The following is a 23,218-nucleotide window of genomic DNA, read 5'->3' as shown; positions in this document are numbered from 1 at the left end:
CTCGCCAGATATTTCCGGGGCTCTGGGATTGAGACACAACTCCAAAGCCTGCAATGATTTCTCATCAATAAACCGAAATGCCATCAGGGGCAGCAAGGCGCGACTTTACATCGCCAATCATAAAAAGACGTCTCACCTGGACCGCTCAAAGTTGCGGTCCATGTCAAAAGTTCGATCACTTGGTCCTGTTCCCGGAGCCGACAAAGCCGCTCTAGAGGCCGGTCTTTCTTCAAAAAGTGCCCATCATCCTCTGTTTCCTTTTCTAAAGATTCAGTTACTCCTCTAACGTTGACGTGTTTCAACCACAAATGTATCCAATGGTCTCCTCGAAAACATCCACAAGTGGAGGCGGTACGGTTAGCTACTCTACCCCACCTACAAGAAAATCATGGAATGAGGAATAATACTTACAATTTTTTTTAAGAGGATTGTATTAGTTGGTCCTTAGAGACTTCAAGCAGAATGATGAGTGGCAGAGGCTGGAATCCTCCATCGATTGAATGACACCTTGGATTATCCCTTATATGGATCATTAGACCTTCAGAGGACGGAGCACATTTGTGGTGCCTTCTACTGTCACCGTGCCGGACTGCGTGCAGACTTGCAGGAGAACATCACAAGCCTGTGAAGATCTTGGCTGCAGAATCTGGTAACAAGTAGCTATTCCTGTGAAAGGTTTATTTACACAACCTCTGCCGCAGTTTAATAACTGTAGGCCCTCAGCTGTGTACACTACAACAGTCTCTACATACAGATGACCGGAGTGCTGGCATCAGCAATCATCCCATGCGCCCACAGGCACTTAGCGACCAGATGATTCTTCATAGGCTACACAAGCAATGTTAAACATCCCATGAGCCCACCGGCACTTAGCGACCAGATGATCCTTCATAGGCTACACAAGCAATGTTAAACATCCCATGAGCCCACCGGCACTTAGCGACCAGATGATCCTTCATAGGCTGCACAAGCAATGTTAAACATCCCATGAGCGCACTGGCACTTAGCGACCAGATGATCCTTCATAGGCTACACAAGCAATGTTAAACATCCCATGAGCGCACCGGCACTTAGCGACCAGATGATCCTTCATAGGCTACACACGCAATGTTAAACATCCCATGAGCCCACAGGCACTTAGCGATCAGATGATTCTTCATAGGCTACACAAACAATGTTAAACATCCCATGAGCCCACCGGCACTTAGCGACCAGATGATTCTTCATAGGCTACACAAGCAATGTTAAACTTCCCATGCGCCCACCGGCACTTATAGACCAGATGATTCTTCATAGACTACACAAGCAATGTTAAACATCCCATGAGCCTACAGGCACTTAGCGATCAGATGATTCTTCATAGGCTACACACGCAATGTTAAACATCCCATGAGCCCACCGGCACTTAGTGACCAGATGATTCTTCATAGACTAGACAAGCAATGTTAAACATCCCATGAGCGCACCGGCACTTAGCGACCAGATGATCCTTCATAGGCTACACAAGCAATGTTAAACATCCCATGAGCGCACCGGCACTTAGCGACCAGATGATCCTTCATAGGCTACACACGCAATGTTAAACATCCCATGAGCCCACCGGCACTTAGCGACCAGATGATTCTTCACAGGCTACACAAGCAATGTTAAACATCCCGTGAGCCCACCGGCACTTAGCGACCAGATGATTCTTCATAGGCTACACACGCAATGTTAAACATCCCATGAGCGCACCGGCACTTAGCGACCAGATGATCCTTCATAGGCTACACAAGCAATGTTAAACATCCCATGAGCCCACCGGCACTTAGCGACCAGATGATTCTTCATAGACTACACAAGCAATGTTAAACATCACATGAGCGCACCGGCACTTAGCGACCAGATGATCCTTCATAGGCTACACAAGTAATGTTAAACATCCCATGAGCCCACCGGCACTTAGCGATCAGATGATTCTTCATAGGCTACACAAGCAATGTTAAACATCCCATGAGCCCACAGGCACTTAGCGACCAGATGATCCTTCATAGGCTACACAAGCAATGTTAAACATCCCATGAGCCCACAGGCACTTAGCGACCAGATGATCCTTCATAGGCTACACAAGCAATGTTAAACATCCCATGAGCCCACAGGCACTTAGCGACCAGATGATCCTTCATAGGCTACACAAGCAATGTTAAACATCCCATGAGCCCACAGGCACTTAGCGACCAGATGATCCTTCATAGGCTACACAAGCAATGTTAAACTTCCCATGAGCCCACTGGCACTTAGCGACCAGATGATTCTTCATAGACTACACAAGCAATGTTAAATATCCCATGAGCCTACAGGCACTTAGCGATCAGATGATTCTTCATAGGCTACACACGCAATGTTAAACATTCCATGAGCCCACCGGCACTTGGTGACCAGATGATTCTTCATAGACTACACAAGCAATGTTAAACATCCCATGAGCCCACAGGCACTTAGCGACCAGATGATCCTTCATAGGCTACACAAGCAATGTTAAACATCTCATGAGCGCACCGGCACTTAGCGACCAGATGATCCTTCATAGGCTACACAAGCAATGTTAAACATCCCATGAGCCCACCGGCACTTAGCGACCAGATGATCCTTCATAGGCTGCACAAGCAATGTTAAACATCCCATGAGCGCACCGGCACTTAGCGACCAGATGATCCTTCATAGGCTACACAAGCAATGTTAAACATCCCATGAGCGCACCGGCACTTAGCGACCAGATGATCCTTCATAGGCTACACACGCAATGTTAAACTTCCCATGAGCCCACCGGCACTTAGCGACCAGATGATTCTTCATAGGCTACACAAGCAATGTTAAACATCCCGTGAGCCCACCGGCACTTAGCGACCAGATGATTCTTCATAGGCTACACACGCAATGTTAAACATCCCATGAGCGCACCGGCACTTAGCGACCAGATGATCCTTCATAGGCTACACAAGCAATGTTAAACATCCCATGAGCCCACCGGCACTTAGCGACCAGATGATTCTTCATAGACTACACAAGCAATGTTAAACATCACATGAGCGCACCGGCACTTAGCGACCAGATGATCCTTCATAGGCTACACAAGTAATGTTAAACATCCCATGAGCCCACCGGCACTTAGCGATCAGATGATTCTTCATAGGCTACACAAGCAATGTTAAACATCCCATGAGCCCACAGGCACTTAGCGACCAGATGATCCTTCATAGGCTACACAAGCAATGTTAAACATCCCATGAGCCCACAGGCACTTAGCGACCAGATGATCCTTCATAGGCTACACAAGCAATGTTAAACATCCCATGAGCCCACAGGCACTTAGCGACCAGATGATCCTTCATAGGCTACACAAGCAATGTTAAACTTCCCATGAGCCCACCGGCACTTAGCGACCAGATGATTCTTCATAGACTACACAAGCAATGTTAAACATCCCATGAGCCTACAGGCACTTAGCGATCAGATGATTCTTCATAGGCTACACACGCAATGTTAAACATCCCATGAGCCCACCGGCACTTAGTGACCAGATGATTCTTCATAGACTACACAAGCAATGTTAAACATCCCATGAGCCCACAGGCACTTAGCGACCAGATGATCCTTCATAGACTACACAAGCAATGTTAAACATCCCATGAGCCCACCGGCACTTAGTGACCAGATGATTCTTCATAGACTACACAAGCAATGTTAAACATCCCATGAGCCCACAAGCACTTAGCGATCAGATGATTCTTCATAAGCTACAACATCCCGTGAGCCCACCGGCACTTAGTGACCAGATGATTCTTCATAGACTACACAAGCAATGTTAAACATCCCCGGCCGGAGGTCTGGGACGAGTGCAACGATAACCAATGGAGAAAAGGTTTTCCTGAAAATTAACTATAGGTGCTGCTCACAGCTGCTCGGTATGTAGGGAATACGTACTGACGGATGGCAACAAAGGGTTAGGAACACATGCAGCAAGTAGGGTGTAAGGTGTCCATTAAGGACAAGGCCTGCTCACTCCAGACTGAAGAACCATGATTCTATAAAGGAAGGGGAGACCCTTAAAGTGATGTGTTCACCGTGAAGTTACATGTCTACACTGTCAGCTGGGTGCTTAGCTTTTGCTTCTGTTCAATAGTGGATCGGGGCATAGTGTGAGGGTGGTGGAAAGCATGAGTCAGTCCACTGCTAGTGTGGTGCATAAGGAATGGGTGGATTTTGGTGGTAGCTAGTCTTGCTCACTGCTGTCTAATGGCACACAGTTTAATTTGTACAACTGTCTGGCAGGAAAGGTGAGGTCGCCCTAACTGCTGGACAGGTGGCTCTGTGTTGAGAAGGCTGTGGAACAGTGAGGTCTATGCAGTCATCTGCAAGGCCGGAAATGAGAGCTGCAATAGGATGGTAAGTAGGTTAGTCTTCTTACATCTGGTAAGCTACTTAAAGACACTGCACCATCTGACCCACTGTCTGACTGCATGGATTTGATATCTGCACTTGGTTGTTAACCAGAGCTCAATTCGTAACAGGATGACTGCCGGTGCCCAAAGCGCTGCTCTGAAGCCCGGCTGGCGCTATTAAATGTCAGTGCGCTAAGTACCAGACTGCGAAGTCTTCAACCCACATCAGATGTCTTTCATCCACTATTAGACACTCCCTGCATCTTTATCTCACTCTTGCAGACCTTTACTTCCTCCCTTAGTTATGCATTGATAGTCTTTCTCTTCCTCTTTTAATTTGTGTGTTGTTCTACTTCTTGCACTCGGAAAAAGTCTTATGAGGAAAGATAAGTGCTGGTCCCCAAAAATGAAGCCAACGGCAACCGCTGGCTCAAATGAAGTACTATTCATTACCAAAGGTAGATCTCTACTCCCCGCTGGCTGGGAGCATCTCGGGTGGGTGCCTCAAGAGGACAGTCTGCTCTGCAGCATTGTTTTGGTCACAGTTTATTAGCAAACATAGGTGTCCTCACGAGTGGCTGTGCACCAAGTATGAGGGGTCGTGAGTGGAACAGTTCGGCTGGCTCCACTCTTTGAGCTACACTCGGTATGTATGAACTTGGCAAAAGAGTGTTAGGAAGGGTAATGGTTGCTTACCGCTGGCTGGGTGTCCACGAGGCACAGCTCCATCTCCAGGATCTGATCTGGCTTCACTCCCAGCTGTGAGCAGAGCAAGGACAGAAAAACCGAGTGATGCCGCTCGGACTAGAAGACAAAGGGAAGGAGAATCAGAAGACCGATATCACCAGAACGGCAAGCGTCCAACATTCAAAGCAAACTATCAGCCCTCATCTGAGATTACTCTAGGCTCCATATTTCATCTGAACTCCTTCTCGGCTAACTCATCCCAAGCTCTGTCTGCCTACTGCACCATCGCGCTCACAGCCTTCAGGAACCTTGAGACAAAGCACACTAAAGTAACAGTGATTTCTGACGTGAGCCAGTCATTCCTCATGCATTTAAATCAGAAGGTCAAACAAGGTCAGGATCTCCGTAAAAGGATAAAAAGCAAAAGGACATATGTACCACATTCACATTCAATGCTCGTTCACTCGCTATCCATGGGTTAAAGTCGAGGATGCATATGGGGTGGGGATCCTAGGTAGTAGATTTGACAAATGGAATTAAAGTTTATTTAACCCTTTCTGTAGCTGTGGTTTAAGAAGGTGAGCGGGCTTACAGAGTTGTTGGATCCAAGGGAGGTCTTGTTGGCTTCTCCCACTCCCAGGGTTTCCTTCTCCAACTCTTCTTGGACGACTGTGGCCAGAATGGGAACACTGCAAAAACAGATCAAAAACGACACTAAGATGCAGCCCAGTGCCCTAATGTATCACACTGTTCCCACTGCTGACCCTGCACGCCCATCCAACCCATGTGCAGCTCTTGACCGAGGACCAAACTATACTCGGTGTAGTCTACATTCAGTCATCCTCGTGAAGCAAGAGCTTACAGGTGTGTGGAGCTTACAGGTGATTACAATATTTATAGCGAAATCTACACTAGAGTGCTTCTGTGTGGTGGGACTGCTCGGCACGTACTGGTATCTACATTGCACTCTGTAGATAGAGCCTACACACAACCACTCTTATGCCGTTGTGATGCCCAGGTTAATACACTACACATCGTGTAGTATACACCCATCTGTCCATGTGAGGAGAGCGGCGCCTACAGTCGTATGAACTATACGCAGCGTAGCCTACACTCGTCCTTCCTTATGCGGCGAGCTGTGCGGTGCTTACAGGTGATTCTCTGTGTTGGGTCCAAAGCTCTCGTTGATGTTTCTCTGCAGGTGGATGGCCAGGTGGGGAATGCGAAGGATGGGGCGATCCACCTGCACCAGACGATGCTGCAGCTTGAGGCCATCCTGAAAGGCAAAGACAAACGTACATGTGAGTGCGGTTGTGTAAACACGTGTATACACAGAACATGTGAGAGTGTGAGCCATCAAGCAGTCATACTATACAAATCCAACACAAGCAAACATGTGATCTCAGCACATCAGTTAACCAGTCCTCCCAAGGCATGGAAGTCACAGTTTCTTTGTAGTCGAAGACCTCCATGATGTCAGATAACGGAACAATCTACAACAGGGTATCAGGGCGGGGGCGGGGCCATTCTAGAAGTACTCCTACATCTGCAAGAGGTGGTCTGTCTGCTTATGGCAGGTAGAGCACCTCTTGCAGAGGTTATTCAGCTTGTGTACCTTAACACAAACAAGGGAGCAAGCTTTCTCCTACATCATTAGCCTTGGGCCCATTTCGAAGCCCGATCATCTGCTGGAAGCTACCATCGGCAGTGTCTCCCACTCTCAGATATCTCAGCCTTGTCCTACCAAGTGGAGCGGTTTCAGACTTTGTCACAGATCATTCTTTGTCAGACTCAGTGAGGCAAATCACAGCAAGACGGAGTTCTACTAGCCTCGCATCGGCACAGACGCGGCCACTGGGACATGAACCTGCTCTGTAGAGTCTAGAGATCACCTCCTGAGTCACATCACCAGTACTGGCTATTACCATTTCTTCATCTCCATCATCTGAAATTGAAAAATCAATCGGCACTGGCAAACACAAAAGAGGAGTGGCTGTGAAATTCATTCAGCCTTGAACGTATTCTAGATCAAACCTATATTGCTGAATGCCATTTGTCAAAGTTGAAGTTGCTTCGCCACCCTCTATCATACATTAAAAAAAATCAATTAAAGATTTGATGGTCCATGTACATGGACCATTGTTACGCCAAGTCTACTGACAGAAATATTCCATGTCCCACCAACAGCTTAAGGTTTACATTCCTACTGTTGAATACTTGCTTCCTGCCAATTGCAAAGGCCTTGATGCAAAGGCAACATTGTGATCCTGAAGCAAATGCGCTCCAATCTCCACATTGGTCATGATTAAACAACTGAAATGTCGAACACTTTAGTTGCTGGGGCACATCCCATAGCGTCCTTAAGTAATTGGAACTCCCCCCTCACCTTCATTATTCCACTAGAACTTCAGAGTTTCATTTAGTAAGTTTCAAGTATGAGCGTCTTGTCTGAAAACTTGGCAAGATATCTTGCATAATACTCAGCTAGTCCTACAAACGATCAAAACCGATTCTTATAACGTGGGACTGAGAGCTTCAATAATTGCTTTGATCACATTTCCTTTAGGAGCCAATTGCAGTACGCAGTTAGTAGGTACGATGACCAGACAAACTAGGAAGCGGCGCTAGTTCAGGCGACATACTCATAGTATGTGCTACAGGAGGTGTTGATAGGAAATATTTTCTCAGAAGTATATCCATATGCAGTGCACCAGGTAGTTACCTTTTGGGAGAAAGTAGTTAAACATTCAAACACCCCCAGATTTTCTTTAAGGATGCCTTTATAAAAAGAATAGGGCACTTAAGACTATAACAAAGGAGATTACAACAAGAGAATGGTGACTGGGAGGATGTGAAACAGTAGAAGAACTGCATAGAAATGAATCCATTACCTTCGTAGAGGCCTAAGAGATGTTTGACGTGGCAAGAGGACAGTTTTTGCAGCATGCTAGGAAATCTCGTATAGTACTATAGACCTTTTGCCCGGATGCCACAGACACTACTCGTACAATAGAAATGATACTTAACCTTGCAGGTAGATAAAAGCTGATCCAACATTTACAGAAGGGCTTAAAACAAGATAGACAAACTGATGCAACTTATGTCAAATATAGCTGGATAAACTCATGCCCGCACCAGGTAACATAGTGAAAAGAAAAAGGCATGCAAACCGGTTAAAAAGACTTCCACAAATGCTAGATTTAAATTAACCCAATTTCTCTGCCTCAGTTGAATGTCATTTACACCACCGAAACTGGATAGCATTTAGTCAGGCCTGGCTGCGTCATGTGGTAAGTGAGGAGAATTAGTAGTGTGATGTGTACATATGGTCTCAGAGTGTCCTAGCATACTGGGATTTTGGAATGATATGGCTGTATGTCTAAGAAAGGTGACAGGAATGTTACCGGAAAAACAATAAAACTATCTATTAAGTATCTATCCTGAGAAAAAGAACAATAAGATGAAGAGAAAATTTGCCGCATTGGGCATGGCATTGGCAGAATGAACAGAGGACATTGCAGAAAAGGAAGAAATGTTACGAATACTGACTGACCCAACAGATGCTAGATCGCCATGACCAGTACACTCGTCAAAACTGAACAGCAAAAATGGACAGTAAACTGTACGATTTTAGAGGGGGATGGGATATAATTAGATGAGATGGAGAACCAGAATGTGCCGGTATAGGTTCAGCGTCACAATAGCTGCATAATGTAAGAAAAAGTTAATTATAAATGCCAATGCCATTGTATTGTGTCTAAGATATGTCTTTGACTATGGTTGTGATACATAAAACTGTTAAAGTCAAACAAAAAGATCCATTATAATGTTTTTGGAACCCCCACATTCTCAATATTGCGTCCAAGAAATTCCATCCTTTTTATGGCAGTATTAGATTTCTCCTTTGTGATTGTCCACCTGCTAATTTCTAGTATGTTCACAACCTCATAAAGAGTAACAGTGTAATTATTTTTACAACTGTGAAAATTTAAATGTAATCCTGAAAGTATGCACATTTTTGACATTCTGGAACACTTGAAGCAGCAAAGACAGATTCTAACCAAAAAGGCATCTACTTGTATGCATATGCTCTTTCTGGTGTAATGAAGGTTAAATCCTCATGTGGATGGTAATTCCTGGATACTGAAACCAGAGCACCCTTTAACATATATAGCATTCCTCCAACAATCATTAAAATATGGTGCACAACCAACACACATTTTGTTAGATTGCCTAACTCTACACAGAGACTAACCTTGCCACTATCTTTTTGGGCCAAAAAGATAGGGGACAACTGTAGGAGAGTAGGGTCTGCAATCCTATGATCACCCAGATTTTTTGCTTTTGCTTCATTGGTTTACGACTTTCTCCGGCTGTGGGCCTGCCAATCAGACCCACAGCCTAGCTGTTCTCTCTCGAAATTAACACACATGTACGTTAGGTGCATCCACTAATTGGAACTGGGCCGCCTTGTCAGTCCCTGTCTCAGCATACCACAGGTATCCAGGGCATCGGTGTACCCAGGGCCTGCCAGGGGCTGAAGCATGTATTATGCCACCCCTGGAATGGCCGCCCAAATCTGACACAACTGGCTGCACGACAGCTGGGGCCACGTGGTGTAATCACCCGTTGCTGTAGGTGTAGTATTCCTACACCTAAACCCTAAAATGGACACATAGGTTCCTATCAGTCACTCCTATGGCAGGCCTTATCAATCCTGAAGGCAGAGTGCAGGGGATCATGTGGGACGGTGCTCTGGCGCGAGCTGAGCCCGTCGACGGCTTGTGGAACCAAGTCCTAATAGCCGTTCCATGGTGACGCGGGCCAACTACTTTTAATGCCTTATAATCCTAGCGGTTATTTGCTAACTTTGGCCTCGCATCACCTACACATGTCGAGTAAGGTGTCATACGAATGGGAATACGAACCCCTCGCCAGTCCTGGTGACGGGGTTGGCATTCCCCCCCTTTTAGAGGGACACGACATGGAAGTGACCTTGAACCCCGGTTAAAGTTGACTCAAGCCTCAGCATCACAAAATGGATGTTGCCACCAGACACAAGTCTGACCTCCCGCTGCTGGGGGACCTTCCAGCAAAGGGAGCTTGGACAAAGGGTTTCCTGTCGAGGGCGGTGTTAGCCCCGTCCCAGACAGGGTTTGTGTATCCCAGGTGGGCAGGGCTGAAAGGAAGGTGACTGCAAGTGGCACCCCGGTGCTCACTGTGCATAGCCCGGCTCAAACCAGTTTCGGGGGCACACCGGCCCCTGAGCTGGCGCGAAGCCGGACAAAGGATAGGGGTGTAACCACCCCCCTCCTGGCTCCACCCATAGGTAGAACCTAGTCACGGGCCAGCCCCTTTTCTTAGAATAAAGGTAGGAGCGAGTCCCCTTCCCAAATTGGATAATCAGATAATCGGATACCTCCGAATCACGAACCACTTTCCACGAAAGGAACTCTTGACTATTTCTGAAGACTCTCCCTTGTGGCTAAGGAGTAGCCACCCTGCACCAGCAGGCACCACCTAAGCGCTTGCGGTTTGCTGTAAGTCTCTCCTACGGATCAAGACTGCCCAGCTCGACGAGACCCGAGTTCCCTGCCATCTCTGACCTTTTACCTCCCTCATCAGCTCAGCTGAGAGTCGTAGGTGTGACGAGACCTGCGGGACCGGCTATCTTCAGGACCTGCACAACGCTTATCTAGCACGCCCACCGAGGGACCCTCGAGTGAGTGCACCTAGGGTTTGAGAAACCCTAAACCCTGAGCAGCTCCAGCATCGAAGTCTGTCTCCCCAGCATCCACGAGATCTGCGTGGGGGGCCCTTCCGCTCCTTGCTGTTCACCGCGTTGTCCGACCACTTGCCGACCGGCTTGTGGCCCGCTTCACGACGCACCACGTTTTGTTTCATCACTAGTCTGGTTGCTCCAGACTGGCTCTTGCTCCCCTTCAACAGAGGAGTACCCCGGACCCTCCTGGTCCACTCCCGACGCCATCTTGACTCCCCCGCTTGGGTGGCCACTGCCAAGATCCGCTGCCCCTTCCTGGGCCCAGCATCATCGACAGCAGACACCTTCGTGGGACAGCTCGCCCTCCATCCTGGTCGCCGCCGCGCCTCCTGGTCCGAGGAACAGCCGAGTCCGACGTCACCCACTCACCTGGTCGAGGTGACTTCAGCCGGTACCCTCCTGGTACCCACACGATCGCTGGCTAGCGGTTGAGAACTGAGTCCCCTCTGCTTTCAGGTTTTCCTTCACCACCGATCCAGGCTTGGATCGCTCTGAACATCGTCACTGGTCGCCTGCCAGCAACTTCTTCTTTCAGGCTCCTGAGACTACACGAGGACTCCCGACATCTTGACGAACTTCACGCAGCCGCAGCCTCCGGGCTAGGTAACTCGAGCATCTCGGTGCTCCATCGCAGGTTCGCTCTACAAGTGTCCAGTTCCTTTTTCGTTTAGTCCCACTGATCGGATCACTCCGGGATCAGTATCTCCAGACTCTAACCATTCGCATTTCACTGTTAGTGTAGGTGGTTTCTCGTGCCCCTCGGGCATTTGTGTAAATTGTGCAACTGAAGTATTTTCCTAAGAGTTTGGTAGTGTGCTTAGCGCCCTGACTCATAAAGAGCCAGGGTAGTCTTGTTATAAATAAATATCCTTTTATTTTCATAACAACTTGTGTGGTGTCCTTTCACTTGGTGTTCAAGGGGTATATGTGATGGTAAACAGCTGGCTTAACACGCCCTCTAGAGTTTAGCCTAAGACTGCTCGTATCCACGCTACTAGGATAGCTGGTCTAAAAGGTTGACTTACAACCAATCATCAATAAGGGTCGTTTGGAATGATACACAGTGATCACTAGAATAGTGAGCACTACATATAAGGCCAACTTCTCACAACAACTACTTTGAGGATTTTATTTATCAATGACTAATTCCATCCCTAATGCCTCTGCGGTTTGCCCATGTAATTGCTAATTTCTTTTGACTATCCTTGTCGCCAGTATAATAGTCAAAAACTGAGGCGACTGAGACAAACATATGTTAATTCCACAATAAAGAAGTGGTCGTCCTACACAGGAAATAGAATGCCAGCACCTGCTACAAATAAAACATCCCTTCACAACCACTCAAACCAATGGAAATTTCCTACCAGTATTCTAACTCAGATTCTTTCAGAATCCCCCTTTGAGCCCCATATGGTACAGAATACAACAGCAGTTTTCCAGACTTACTTTTTGCGGTGGTGGGGCCAGTGCCCATGCGGCACTCCATCAGGATTGGAGCTGCCATGCCCGAAGAACATGTTCCCCCTTGGAGTGTGGACCAGAGGATACCAGAGTCGTCCTGATAGATCCAGTATAGCCAGCCCAAAGGCAGCAACCTGTGCGGGAACAGCCGATGGACCCAAAAAACTCTGGTCTCATCGTTTTTTTACATCAGGATCTTGTCCAACGAGGAGGAGTTGGTGTCGGAGAATAGCACTGATCCCCTGAATGGTCCAGGGAATAAGACCATTTCTTCGAGGAACAAGAGGACTTTTTCCGATTGCGCTTTTTGTGTCATTAGAATAGGATTTCTTGGGAAAATGTTCCTGTACAAGAGAATTACTTTACGTTAAGGGAGATTGCCTGGGCATCTCTCAGCAAGTCTTGGCAACAAAATAGCTTGACCTTCGCTCGGTGATGCCGTTCTAGGGCACAAAGATGTAAGAATCGATGGTCGCCATGTCATAGTTTGAGCCCAGTCAAGAAATCTTGTGGTACATGAGACAGGGCTTAAACTCAGAAACTTTCAGAGGAGATATTTGACCTAGTTGTTGTCGAAATGCTGAGGAGTTTCTTCAGTGAGACACAATAAGAAAAATAAATGAAAACAGGACCTGGCTTCAAAGCACCAGTTGGTACCAAATGTAGTCTGATCTCTTCATGTCCGGAGTCGGAGCCACGGCTGACACCATATGACGGTTCAGGAGAGATATTACTGAGGGGAAAACGTTTCCAGACCACTGTGAAGTCTAGAATGATGATTCATAAAGTGAAGAATCTTCAGATGTTTCCATCAGAAGTAACAGATCAATTGAAATCCCAGGACCATATTAATAAGCATTGGCAAAAACAACAGGTCTCAATCATTTTAGGGGTTTATTTATACATTTTATTTATTTCTAAAGTTTTATATAGTGTGAACATGACCCAAGAGGGTATCAGAGCGCTTTACAAATGGTCAGGAAGGAAGAAACAGGTAGAACGAATATTGTTGTAAGCGCCGCAATAACAGGTGAAGCAAATATTTCACATTGTACACTGACCTGTCTGCTAAGTGGGTCCATGTGCAAGATTTGAAGGCTGTCTTTTAGTATTGAAAGTATTGCTTAAGAATTCCAGCAGGCAAAGTGCTGTTGACTAAAAAGAGAGGGCACTGGTCCGTTTGCAGTTATCTATCATGTCGTGGAAATAGCCCGTTCAGTGCTGGTTGTTTTTCTTTGCACTATGTTGGTAAAAGCAAAGCGACAAGGACTAAGAAGAAAAGTAGTTGCAGGACTGCATGAATGATTCACACATGAAATAGAGATAGAGGGCAGTGGATCATGCTGGTCTCATGGTGTCGATGCCGCTCGACTGCCTCGAAGGGATGATGTGTGGTCGTGTGAGATTTTATCCCGGATACAGGGGTGGTGCTCATGGGTCCTCTCATGAGTTGTGGTAGCAGTTACTAGCCTGCTTGGTGCAGACCGGTGAGTGTCACACAATATCAGCACACTTCACACGGTGACCAGGTGAGGAGGCAATATTATATAGTGTTGGACATGAGCTGGAAAGCTCCTTTGTGAACACTACGAACAGCAGATAGCCAAGGGGAAATATAGCAAACCTCCTAGGACATTGGCAGCAACCTCTCCTGCCACACTAAGGCTGGTGGAAAGTCTCTTTCTAGCAGTGCTGGACACAAAGCCATGTTGAGACCAGGTTTGCTGCCGCTTTGTTTTCCTTGTAAGGCACTAAGGTGCCCTTATTCGGAGTTGCCTGGCTCCTTAGTTAGCGCTATCTTGTAGGAGGGCTTTGGCCTATTTTAGTGATGATAATTAGTTTGTGTTTTGAATTTCTCCCATTTTATTTTAAATTTTCCAGTAGTCTCTGGTGTAGAGTAGCCTGCGCTAGAGGTCAGAGGTTGCTGGACCTCGGGCTGCATACTTATTTGCCCTAGCCGGTTTTCCGAAATTGCTCTCACTGCGATCTGTGCTTGCCACTCCCTTGGTCACGCCCCTCTGATGGCGAGCTTCAAAAGACACTCAGCAGCGTGTCCGTGAAGTGGGCGAGCCGCTGACTCGCAAGGCAAGCCCATCTGCACCCATCCGCACCTTGGCCGCAACTAGTGCCCATCCCTCTGGCTGTTTGGATTCAGGTTAGACACAGAGTTTGGCCTACTCACGAGAGGCACTGATTTGCTCGCAGACCCTGTGGTAAGTCTCCCCAATGTACTAAAATATGCCCTACCACACTGATTCTACTAAAACTGTCTGTCATACCTACAAACTCATATGCCGGATGTCTGACCCTTTAGAATACTTTCAAGATACAGATGGCCCATGATACAAATCTAATAATGTTAGCTCTTGTGTTCACTCCAAGCTTAACTGTATATTCTTGAATACAAGATCTTTAATTAAACATCATTTCGAATGTTATGACTTTGTTCTGACCCAGTAAGTGAATCTAGTGTTTATCACTGAAACCTGGGCAGATCAAAACTCGGGACCAGAGATTATTGCCGCTACAAATAATGCTGAAACCAATAGTCAAGAATTTTGTGACTCAATAGCACGCTTTTTTCAAGAATAGGTCGCAAATATTTTCAACCAGTTTTCCATTAGCAACTCGACTATTCAAACCTTAACACAGCATCTCAATTCAGATTTAGAGAGCGTAAGGCTCAATACCTATGAGGCTCCATTGGCAGAACAACTTAGGAAACTAATTCCAACCATCAAATCCGGCTCCCCTCAAGATCCTTGCCCACCAAAGAAAGTGCATTTGACAATAGAGCTATTAGCACTTCATCTAGCAGATATCTATGCAGCAATGTTCAAGGAGGGAGCCGTCCCATGTCACTCCAAATCAGCTTCAGTCCTTCCACTCTTAAGCAAACCTTAACACCATGGATCTGAATAACTATCGACCCAGTTCCAGGCTCCCATATCCGGCAAAGCTGGTGGAGAAAGGGTTGAACGAGCAGCTAGCGACATTCATTGATAATAACCATCTTCTTGATGCCACCCAGTTCAGTTTAAAAAAAAAAAAAATCACAGTACCAAATCCGCACTGGTGGCAGCAATTGAGAAAATCAGAGCAACCCTGGACAGAGGAGGAAATGCTGCTCTGGACCTCTCATTTGACACGGTAAACCGTGCTGTGCTAGTTGACCGTATGCGGAGTCTTAGGATTGGAGGCCCCGCATTTAGTCTCCTAAAATAGCTCCTGTCCAATAGGCAGCAAGTGGTAGCATTGGAAGAGTTCTCCTCTGAACCTTATACCTTGCCATGTAGAGCCCCGCAGGGATCGTCTTTGAGCCCTACTATATTTACCTCTTTGTCACGACACTGGGCAAACTCATAAAAATCAGTCTCCCTATCCCTGGCATCCTACGCAGGTGGCACCCAAATTGTTGTGTCACTGGCTAAAGATGCGATCAATGCCAGTGATACTTTTAGAGATTGTATGAGCGAAGTCAGCACATGGATGGATAACAACAGTTTAAAGTTGAACTCCTCAAAAACGGATGTTATGCTATTTAGAAACAACCCATCCTTTTGGACACCGGCCTGGTGGCCACCTGAACTAGGGTCACTCCCCACTTCCGTGCCAAAAGTTAAGAACCTGGGAATAATGCTTGACAATGAGCTAAAGGAACAAGTTAAGAAGGTTACTTCTGCCTCTTTCCGTTTCCTGAGACCAGTCAAGAAAATTGAAAAATATTTACCATATGAACTCCAGAAAACAGTGGTCATTTCTCTTGTATTAACAAGACTTGACTATTCTAACAGTCTCCATCTCAACCTTTCGGTAGGTAAATTAAAGAAGCTGCAGACCATGCAAAACGCAGCGATACACTTTCTTTTAAAAAGTACCACATTTGAATCTGTGAGAGGACCCATCAGCAGACTTCATTGGCTACCAGTTAGGCATCACATTGTCTTTAAGGCTCTATGCGGAGCTGTAAAAAAGTAGGATCTGCTTTAATGCTTTAATCCCCCTCTTTTTGCCTGGAGTGAAGCGGTTTCTGAATAGTCTAAATGCTCCGTCCATCATCCCCTTTGGTATCGCTTAGTTCGCCCTAAGTTGGCAGGGTATGCCCAGATGTGGGTCCCTTGCTCACCTTGCCAGTGGATTCAAGATAGCCTGGCTGACGAGGGTTATGAACCTGAAACCGGTCCCAGAATGCTTGTTTCAGGTCCAGGGAAGACATGGCTTGGCAGTTCGGGCTGGACTGTTCCTATGAGGCACAGGGTCAGACTGATTTGTATATGGCCATGTCTGAACTGGGGTGGTGAAGTGAGCTAAAGAATGAGGATGTATTAAACCCAGATCAGTTGACTGGGGGTGAGTGTTTGATTTGCTTAAACGCTCCGTCCATCATCCCCTTTGGCATCGCTGGGATCCTGCTAATCAGGACCCCAGCCTCTGTGCTTTCTCCCCTAAATTTGTATGGTAAGTACTTACACACATCCCAGATTGGACACTGGTGTACCCTTATCCATCTGTAGTATATGGTACTGAGGTACATAGGGCATGGATACACCAGGGGTCCCCCATGGGCTGAAGGAATATGCTACTTACCAGTATGCATCTGTTCTTGGCATGTAGAGCTGCAGAGCCACACACTAAGGATAAGATCGCCATCTGGTGTTGGGCTCGGATGATTGCAGGTTGTTGTTGTCTTCGGAAGAAGTCTTTGGTCACGAGATTGGTGACTCCTCCCCTGGACAACAGTGCGCATGGGCATCCACTCCATCCTCAGATTGTTTTTCGCCATGATGGGTAATGATGGAGTGTGTAAGAAGTAAAGAGAAAGGATGTCCATGTGTAGTGTCTAATTAAGACAATGCTGGAACAGATACAGGTCCCGGGGAGGCGGGTGGGCATGTGTGGCTCTGCAGCTCTACATGCCAAGAACAGATGTATACTGGTAAGTAGCATATTCCGTTCGAGGCATATGAGCTGCAGATCACACACTAAGGATAGACTATATAGCAGTGTCTCCCCTAGCGGTGGTCACCTGTATCAGTTGCAGCAGTTTGGAATAGAGTTTTTAGGACAGCTTGGCCTACTGAAGCTTGTTGTTTGGATTGCACATCAACACAGTAATGCTTAGTGAAGGTGTGTGTAGTAGACCATGTGGCTGCTTTGCAAATGTCTTCTAAGGGGATGTTCCCTAAGAATGCCATAGAGGCCCCTATTTTACACGTGGAGTGCGCCCTAGGGGGAACGGTAAGAGTACGTTTAGCTTTTTGGTAACATATTTGGATACATTTGACTATCCATCTGGCGATACCCGATTTGGAAATGGGGTTGCCTTTGTGTGGTGGAGCGAAAGCAACAAACAGTTGCTTGGTTTTCCGAAAAGGTTTTGTTCTGTCAATGTAATAGAGCAAGGCCCTTTTAACATCTAAGGTATGAAGTGCCCTCTCGGCTACTGAGTCTGGATTAGGGAAGAAGACTGGCAGTTCCACAGACTGGTTTAGATGGAAAGGGGAAATGACTTTAGGGAGGAATTTTGGATTCGTCCTAAAGAACCACTTTGTTCCGATGTAGTTGTAGGAAGGGTTCTTCGAGAGTTAAGGCTTGTATTTCACTTACTCTTCGCAGGGATGTGATTGCGATGAGGAAAGCCACTTTCCATGTTAGGAACTGCAGTTCGCATTTGTGCATTGGTTCAAATGGTGGACCCATGAGCCTTGTTAGAACAATATTAAGGTTCCACACCGAGGAAGGTGGTAACCTTGGAGGAATGATTCTTTTAAGACCCTCCATAAATGCTTTAATAGCTGGTACCTTAAAGAGGGACAGGTGTTGTCTATTTTGCAAATAGGCTGCTAATGCCGCTAGATGTAGACGTATAGAGGAATACGCTAAATTGCATCTTTGCAAGTGCAATAAATAGCAAATGAAGTTCTGGATGGAAGCATCCAGTGGTTGTATGTCATTGTTAGCGCAGTAAATGGCAAATCTTTTCCATTTTGCAGCATAGCATGCCCTAGTAGTAGATCTCCTGGCTTCTTTAATGATATTCATACAGTCTGGAGGAAGGTTGAGGTTACCCGAACTCTAAGACTTCAGGAGCCAGATTGCCAAGTTCAGTGTTTGAGGATCTGGGTGTCTGATTTCTCCATGGTTCTGGGTTAAGAGATCCGGGGAGAGATGCAGTTTTTGATGTGGAACTAGCGATAGTTCCAAAAGTGTGGTGAATCAGGGCTGACGTGCCCAAGTGGGAGCCACTAGGATGAGTGTCAGCGACTGTTGTTTCAGTTTGCGTACCACAAATGGAATGAGAAGGAGAGGCGGAAAAGCGTACGCAAATCTACCTGACCAGTTCATCCATATTGCATTGCCCTTTGATCGCGGGTGTGGGTACCTGGCGGCGAAGGTTGGGCATTTTGCGTTTTCTGGTGTGGCGAACAGGTCTATGTCTGGTTGTCCCCACTTTTGGAAGAATGGGAGTAAGACTTTGGGGTGTAGTTCCCATTCGTGTATCTGCTGTGTGTGGCGACTTAAGAGGTCGGCCACCTGGTTCTGAACCCCTGGGAGGTATTCTGCTAGCAGGTAGATGTTCCGGGGAATTGCCCATCTCCAAATTTGTTGCGCCAGTTGGGACAGTTGTAGAGAATGTGTCCCGCCCTGTTTCTGTATGTAATACATTGTGGTCATGTTGTCCGTGCAGATGAGGACAGTTTTGTTTTGGAGATGCACTTGGAAGGATTTCAGTGCTAGGAACACCGCTAGAAGTTCTAGGTGATTGATGTGGAACTGTTTTTGTTGAGTGGTCCACCGTCCCTGAGTGGTGTGTTGAAGGAGGTGGGCTCCCCACCCTGTGAGAGATGCGTCGGTGGTCAGCACAACTTGTGGAAGGGGCTCCAAGAACGGCCGCCCTTTGGACAGGTTGATGGTGTTCCACCACTTCAGTGAGCGAAGTGAGTGGCTGTCCACCAACACCAGATCAGTAAGTTGTCCGTGGGCCTGATTCCACTGTTGTGCTAGACATTCCTGTAAGGGACGCATTTGAAGGCGTGCGTAAGGTACTATGGAGATGCATGCCGCCATCATGCCTAAGAGTTGCATGAACACTCTTGCGGGGAGAGAGTGTTGCGTTTGAAATGTTTTGATCAGACTTTGTATGTTGGCTATCCTGGCTATGCTGGGATAAGCCACGGCTTTGGCTGTGTCTATGGTGGCTCCCAGGTATTGTTGTACTTGGGAGGGTTGTAGTTGAGATTTGGGATAGTTGATGGTAAATCCCAAATTGTGCAGGGTTTGAATAGTGCGGTGGGTGAGGTGAACGCATTTGTCTAGAGTATTGGCTTTGATGAGTCAGTCGTCCAGATAGGGGAAGACATGGATTTCTTGTCTCCTGAGATATGCTGCCACAACTGCCAAGCACTTGGTGAACACCCTTGGTGCAGTTGTTACTCCGAATGGGAGAACTGTAAACTGATAGTGCTGACCGTCTACCACAAATCGTAGATACTTCCTGTGAGCGGGATGCATAGGGATGTGAAAATATGCGCCCTTGAGGTCTAATGTGGCAAGGAAGTCTCCTTGTTGAAGTAATGGAAGGACCTGTTGGAGAGTGATCATGTGGAAATGATCTGATTGTATGTACTGGTTCAGTAGTCTGAGGTCCAGTATGGGTCTCAAGGTCTTGTCCTTTTTGGGAATGAGGAAGTATAGAGAATATACTCCTGTGCCCTGATGTTGTAGTGGAACAGGTTCTATTGTGTTTTTCTGAAGCAAAGACTGTATTTCCTGTTTGAGGAGTGTGAGGTGGTGAGACGTCATGGGACCGTGTCTGGGTGGTATGTTTGGGGGCGGGTTTATGAGTTCGAGGCAGTAGACATATTGGATAATTTGTCTTACCCACCTGTCTGTAGTGATGGTATTCCAGACAGGTAGGAACTGTTGAAGCCTGCCCCCGACTGGAGTGGAATGGTCTGGGGGGGGAGGTGGCAAGTCACTGTTTGGTGGCTGTAGAGGAGCGGGTGTTGTTGTTGTTACCCCGTCCCCGGCCTTTATTATTGTTTCCCCGACACCCTCCTCTAAAATATCCTTTGTTAGGGGATGTTTGACCTGATGTTTTGAAGGAGGAAGAGTGGTCTGTGCCAACATTTTTGGAAGCTCCTGTATAAAAGGAGCGACGAAAGGAGCCTCTGGGTGGAGTAGACTGCAATGCTCCGATAGATTTGGCAGTCTCATTATCCTTCATTTTTTCTAGGGCAGTGTCTACTGCCGGGCCGAATAGTTGTTCCTGATTAAAGGTTTGAGCAAGAATGGAGGTTTGCACTTCCGGCTTGAAGCCGGAGATGCGCAGCCATGCGTGGCGTCTAAGCAATACGCTTGTGTTGACTGCCCTAGAGGCGGTGTCCGCTGCGTCTAATGCACATTTAATGGAGGCATTGGATATTAGTTTGCCTTCTTGTATGAGGTCAGTGGCCTGTGTTTTGAAAGGTTCAGGCAGGTGTTGTAAGAGATCCTCCAGTTGATCATAATGGGCTCTATCATAACGAGCCAATGGGGCTTGTGTCTTTGCGATACGCCAGTGGTTAGCCGCTTGAGCGGCAACCCTTTTGCCGGAAGCCTCCAGGAGTTTAGACTCTTTGTCTGGGGGTGGCGTGTCTCTGGTTGTTTGTGAGTTGGCTCGTTTTCTGGCATTGGAGACGACTAGTGAGTCTAGGGGGAGTTGTGCCTTGATATACGCAGGATCTTGTGGCGCTGGTCTGTATTTTTTTTTTCTATTCTGGGGTTGAGAACCCTGGCCCTGACAGGGTCTTTAAAAACCTCAGTGGCATGCTTTATCACTCCCTTAATCATGGGTAGAATGTGGACTGTTTTCTGGGACTGCTCGAAAGTGTCGAGTAGAAAATCCTCCTCAGGAGTGTCGGTGTGCATGGTGACACCATGAAACGATGCTGCTCTATTAATAAGCTGACCGAACCCTAAATGGTCCTCAGGAGGGGAGGGTTTTGAGGGGTATGGAGCGGGGTCAGGCACATCAGGCATAGGGTAAGTCCAGTCATCTACTGGTGCTGTGTCCGGGAGTGTAAAGGGATCAGTAGGATCAGTGGGATAAGTAAAGAAATCTGGGACTCCCCCTCCCCCAAAATCATCATCATCCTGTGGAGGTGGTGTATGAGAAGGAGATGGTAGAGGTGCATGTGGTGGGGGTTGGGGGGGATGGAATAGGAGGTAATATAGAAGAGGAAGGACGTATGGGTGAAGTGGCACAGTCCTTCTTCTTTGGAGGTGCTGGAGGAGGTGGTGAGTCCAGCTTCCTTTTCTTGTAGGGCACCGCTGTGACATGTCCAGTGTTCGGATTTATGTAAATCCGTTTTTGCTTAGGATCAGGTCGAAAGAGTTCCTCAGTGTCCGAAGGCGGCTGTGGCGCCGATTTTTTCGGGTCTTTATGGACGTGTTTTGGCACCGAAGATGTTTTGGGTGCCGAAGAACTTTTCGGTTCCGGAGGATTTTTCGGTGCCGAAGAACCTTTCGGTGCCGATGAGCTTTTCGGTGCCGAGGAGCCTTTCGGTGCCGACGAGCCTTTTGGTGTCGGTGGGGACCTCGGCGCCGAGTGACGTTTCGGTGCCGGTGGAGATGTCAGGACCGAGTGACGTTTCGGGGCCGATGGAGATTTCGGTCCCGAAGCCTGCTTTGGTGCCGAAGGTATTATAGGCACAATTACATGAGGTTTGCTCGAGCCCGAGTCACCTGCAGGCTTACTTTTCTTCGGAGCCGGGCCCGAGGGCGGGGCTTCAGAAGATGTTTTTGGATCGCGACTGGGCTCAGTTGGCAGAGTCTTGACCAATGTCTTTTTGGGTGGTGTTGGAGTAGGGGGGCTAGTACTCACGGGCTGCCCCGGATCTGAATCGTCGGCCTCGGACACGATTTGGAGATCTTCGGAGTCATCGTCAGGGACGTCCTGTGCAAAGATGTCTTCTGGTTCCGGAACCGGCTTGGCCATGATATGGCGTCGAGCTCTTCGGTCCCGGATGGTTTTCTTTGAGCGGAATGCGGCGCAGGCTGGACAGCTGGATTCGTTGTGGTCTGGTGAAAGGCACAAATTACAGACCTCGTGGTGATCGCTATGAGGGAACTTTGCTCCACATCGGGGGCATTTTTTAAAAGGTGTCCTTTCCATCAGCCGCGTCCGGAGTCGGTCCGATATGGGTTTCGACGTCGAGTTGAAGTTATGAGAGTAGTAGGGATTGCTATAAGTTTTCTGCTGGAGCGGAAAAAAGTTCATCCGAATCCAATGGCGGAAAAAAACAATCTGAGGATGGAGTGGATGCCCATGCGCACTGTTGTCCAGGGGAGTAGTCACCAATCTCGTGACCAAAGACTTCTTCCGAAGACAACAACAACCTGCAATCATCCGAGCCCAACACCAGATGGCGATCTTATCCTTATTGTGTGATCTGCAGCTCCTATGCCTCGAACGCATGTATTATGCAACTGCACTGAAACTGTAACTACAGGCCTGGCATTGCAGCCTGTGTAAGCAGGTGCTAGCACCTCTTACAAATGATATAGGTTTCCCTATATCTAAGATCACTGCACTTAAAACCTATAAGTCACCCCTAAAGCAGGCCTTTCAATCCTGACGGCTGGGTGCTCGGGTGCCCCTGCATGAGCAGGACACCCCTAAAGCAGGCCTTTCAATCCTGACGGCTGGGTGCTCGGGCGCCCCTGCATGAGCAGGACACCCCTACAGCAGGCCTTTCAATCCTGACGGCTGGGTGCTCGGGCGCCCCTGCATGAGCAGGACACCCCTACAGTCCTGGGCCCGCTTGTAGCAATGTTTTGGAAGGAGGTCCTAAGCCACATCCAAAGCCAAGGATACAGTGGGCTT

The 23,218-nt window shown here is 47.4% G+C and overlaps 1 protein-coding gene across 3 annotated transcripts in view; it reads right to left on the bottom strand.

The window, feature by feature from the left end:
* The window catches only part of DNPEP (aspartyl aminopeptidase), a 479,746-nt gene that overhangs the window by 246,385 nt on the left and 210,143 nt on the right, over positions 1–23,218 (bottom strand). For all 3 annotated transcript variants that reach the window (XR_014980105.1, XM_085650112.1, XM_085650111.1), the window contains exons 6-8: positions 6,260–6,384; positions 5,701–5,797; positions 5,118–5,225 (exon numbers count right to left, since the gene is read on the bottom strand). Coding sequence is in view for 2 of the 3 variants with exons in the window: in XM_085650112.1 (XP_085506238.1) it covers positions 5,118–5,225; positions 5,701–5,797; positions 6,260–6,384 (330 nt within the window). In the remaining variant the exon portion in view is untranslated. The remainder of the gene's footprint in view (positions 1–5,117; positions 5,226–5,700; positions 5,798–6,259; positions 6,385–23,218) is intronic.

The sequence above is a fragment of the Triturus cristatus genome, chromosome 3_2 (assembly GCF_964204655.1).
Source record: "Triturus cristatus chromosome 3_2, aTriCri1.1, whole genome shotgun sequence".
Classification (NCBI taxonomy): domain Eukaryota; kingdom Metazoa; phylum Chordata; class Amphibia; order Caudata; family Salamandridae; genus Triturus; species Triturus cristatus.
This window is presented reverse-complemented; position numbering and strand designations above follow the sequence as displayed.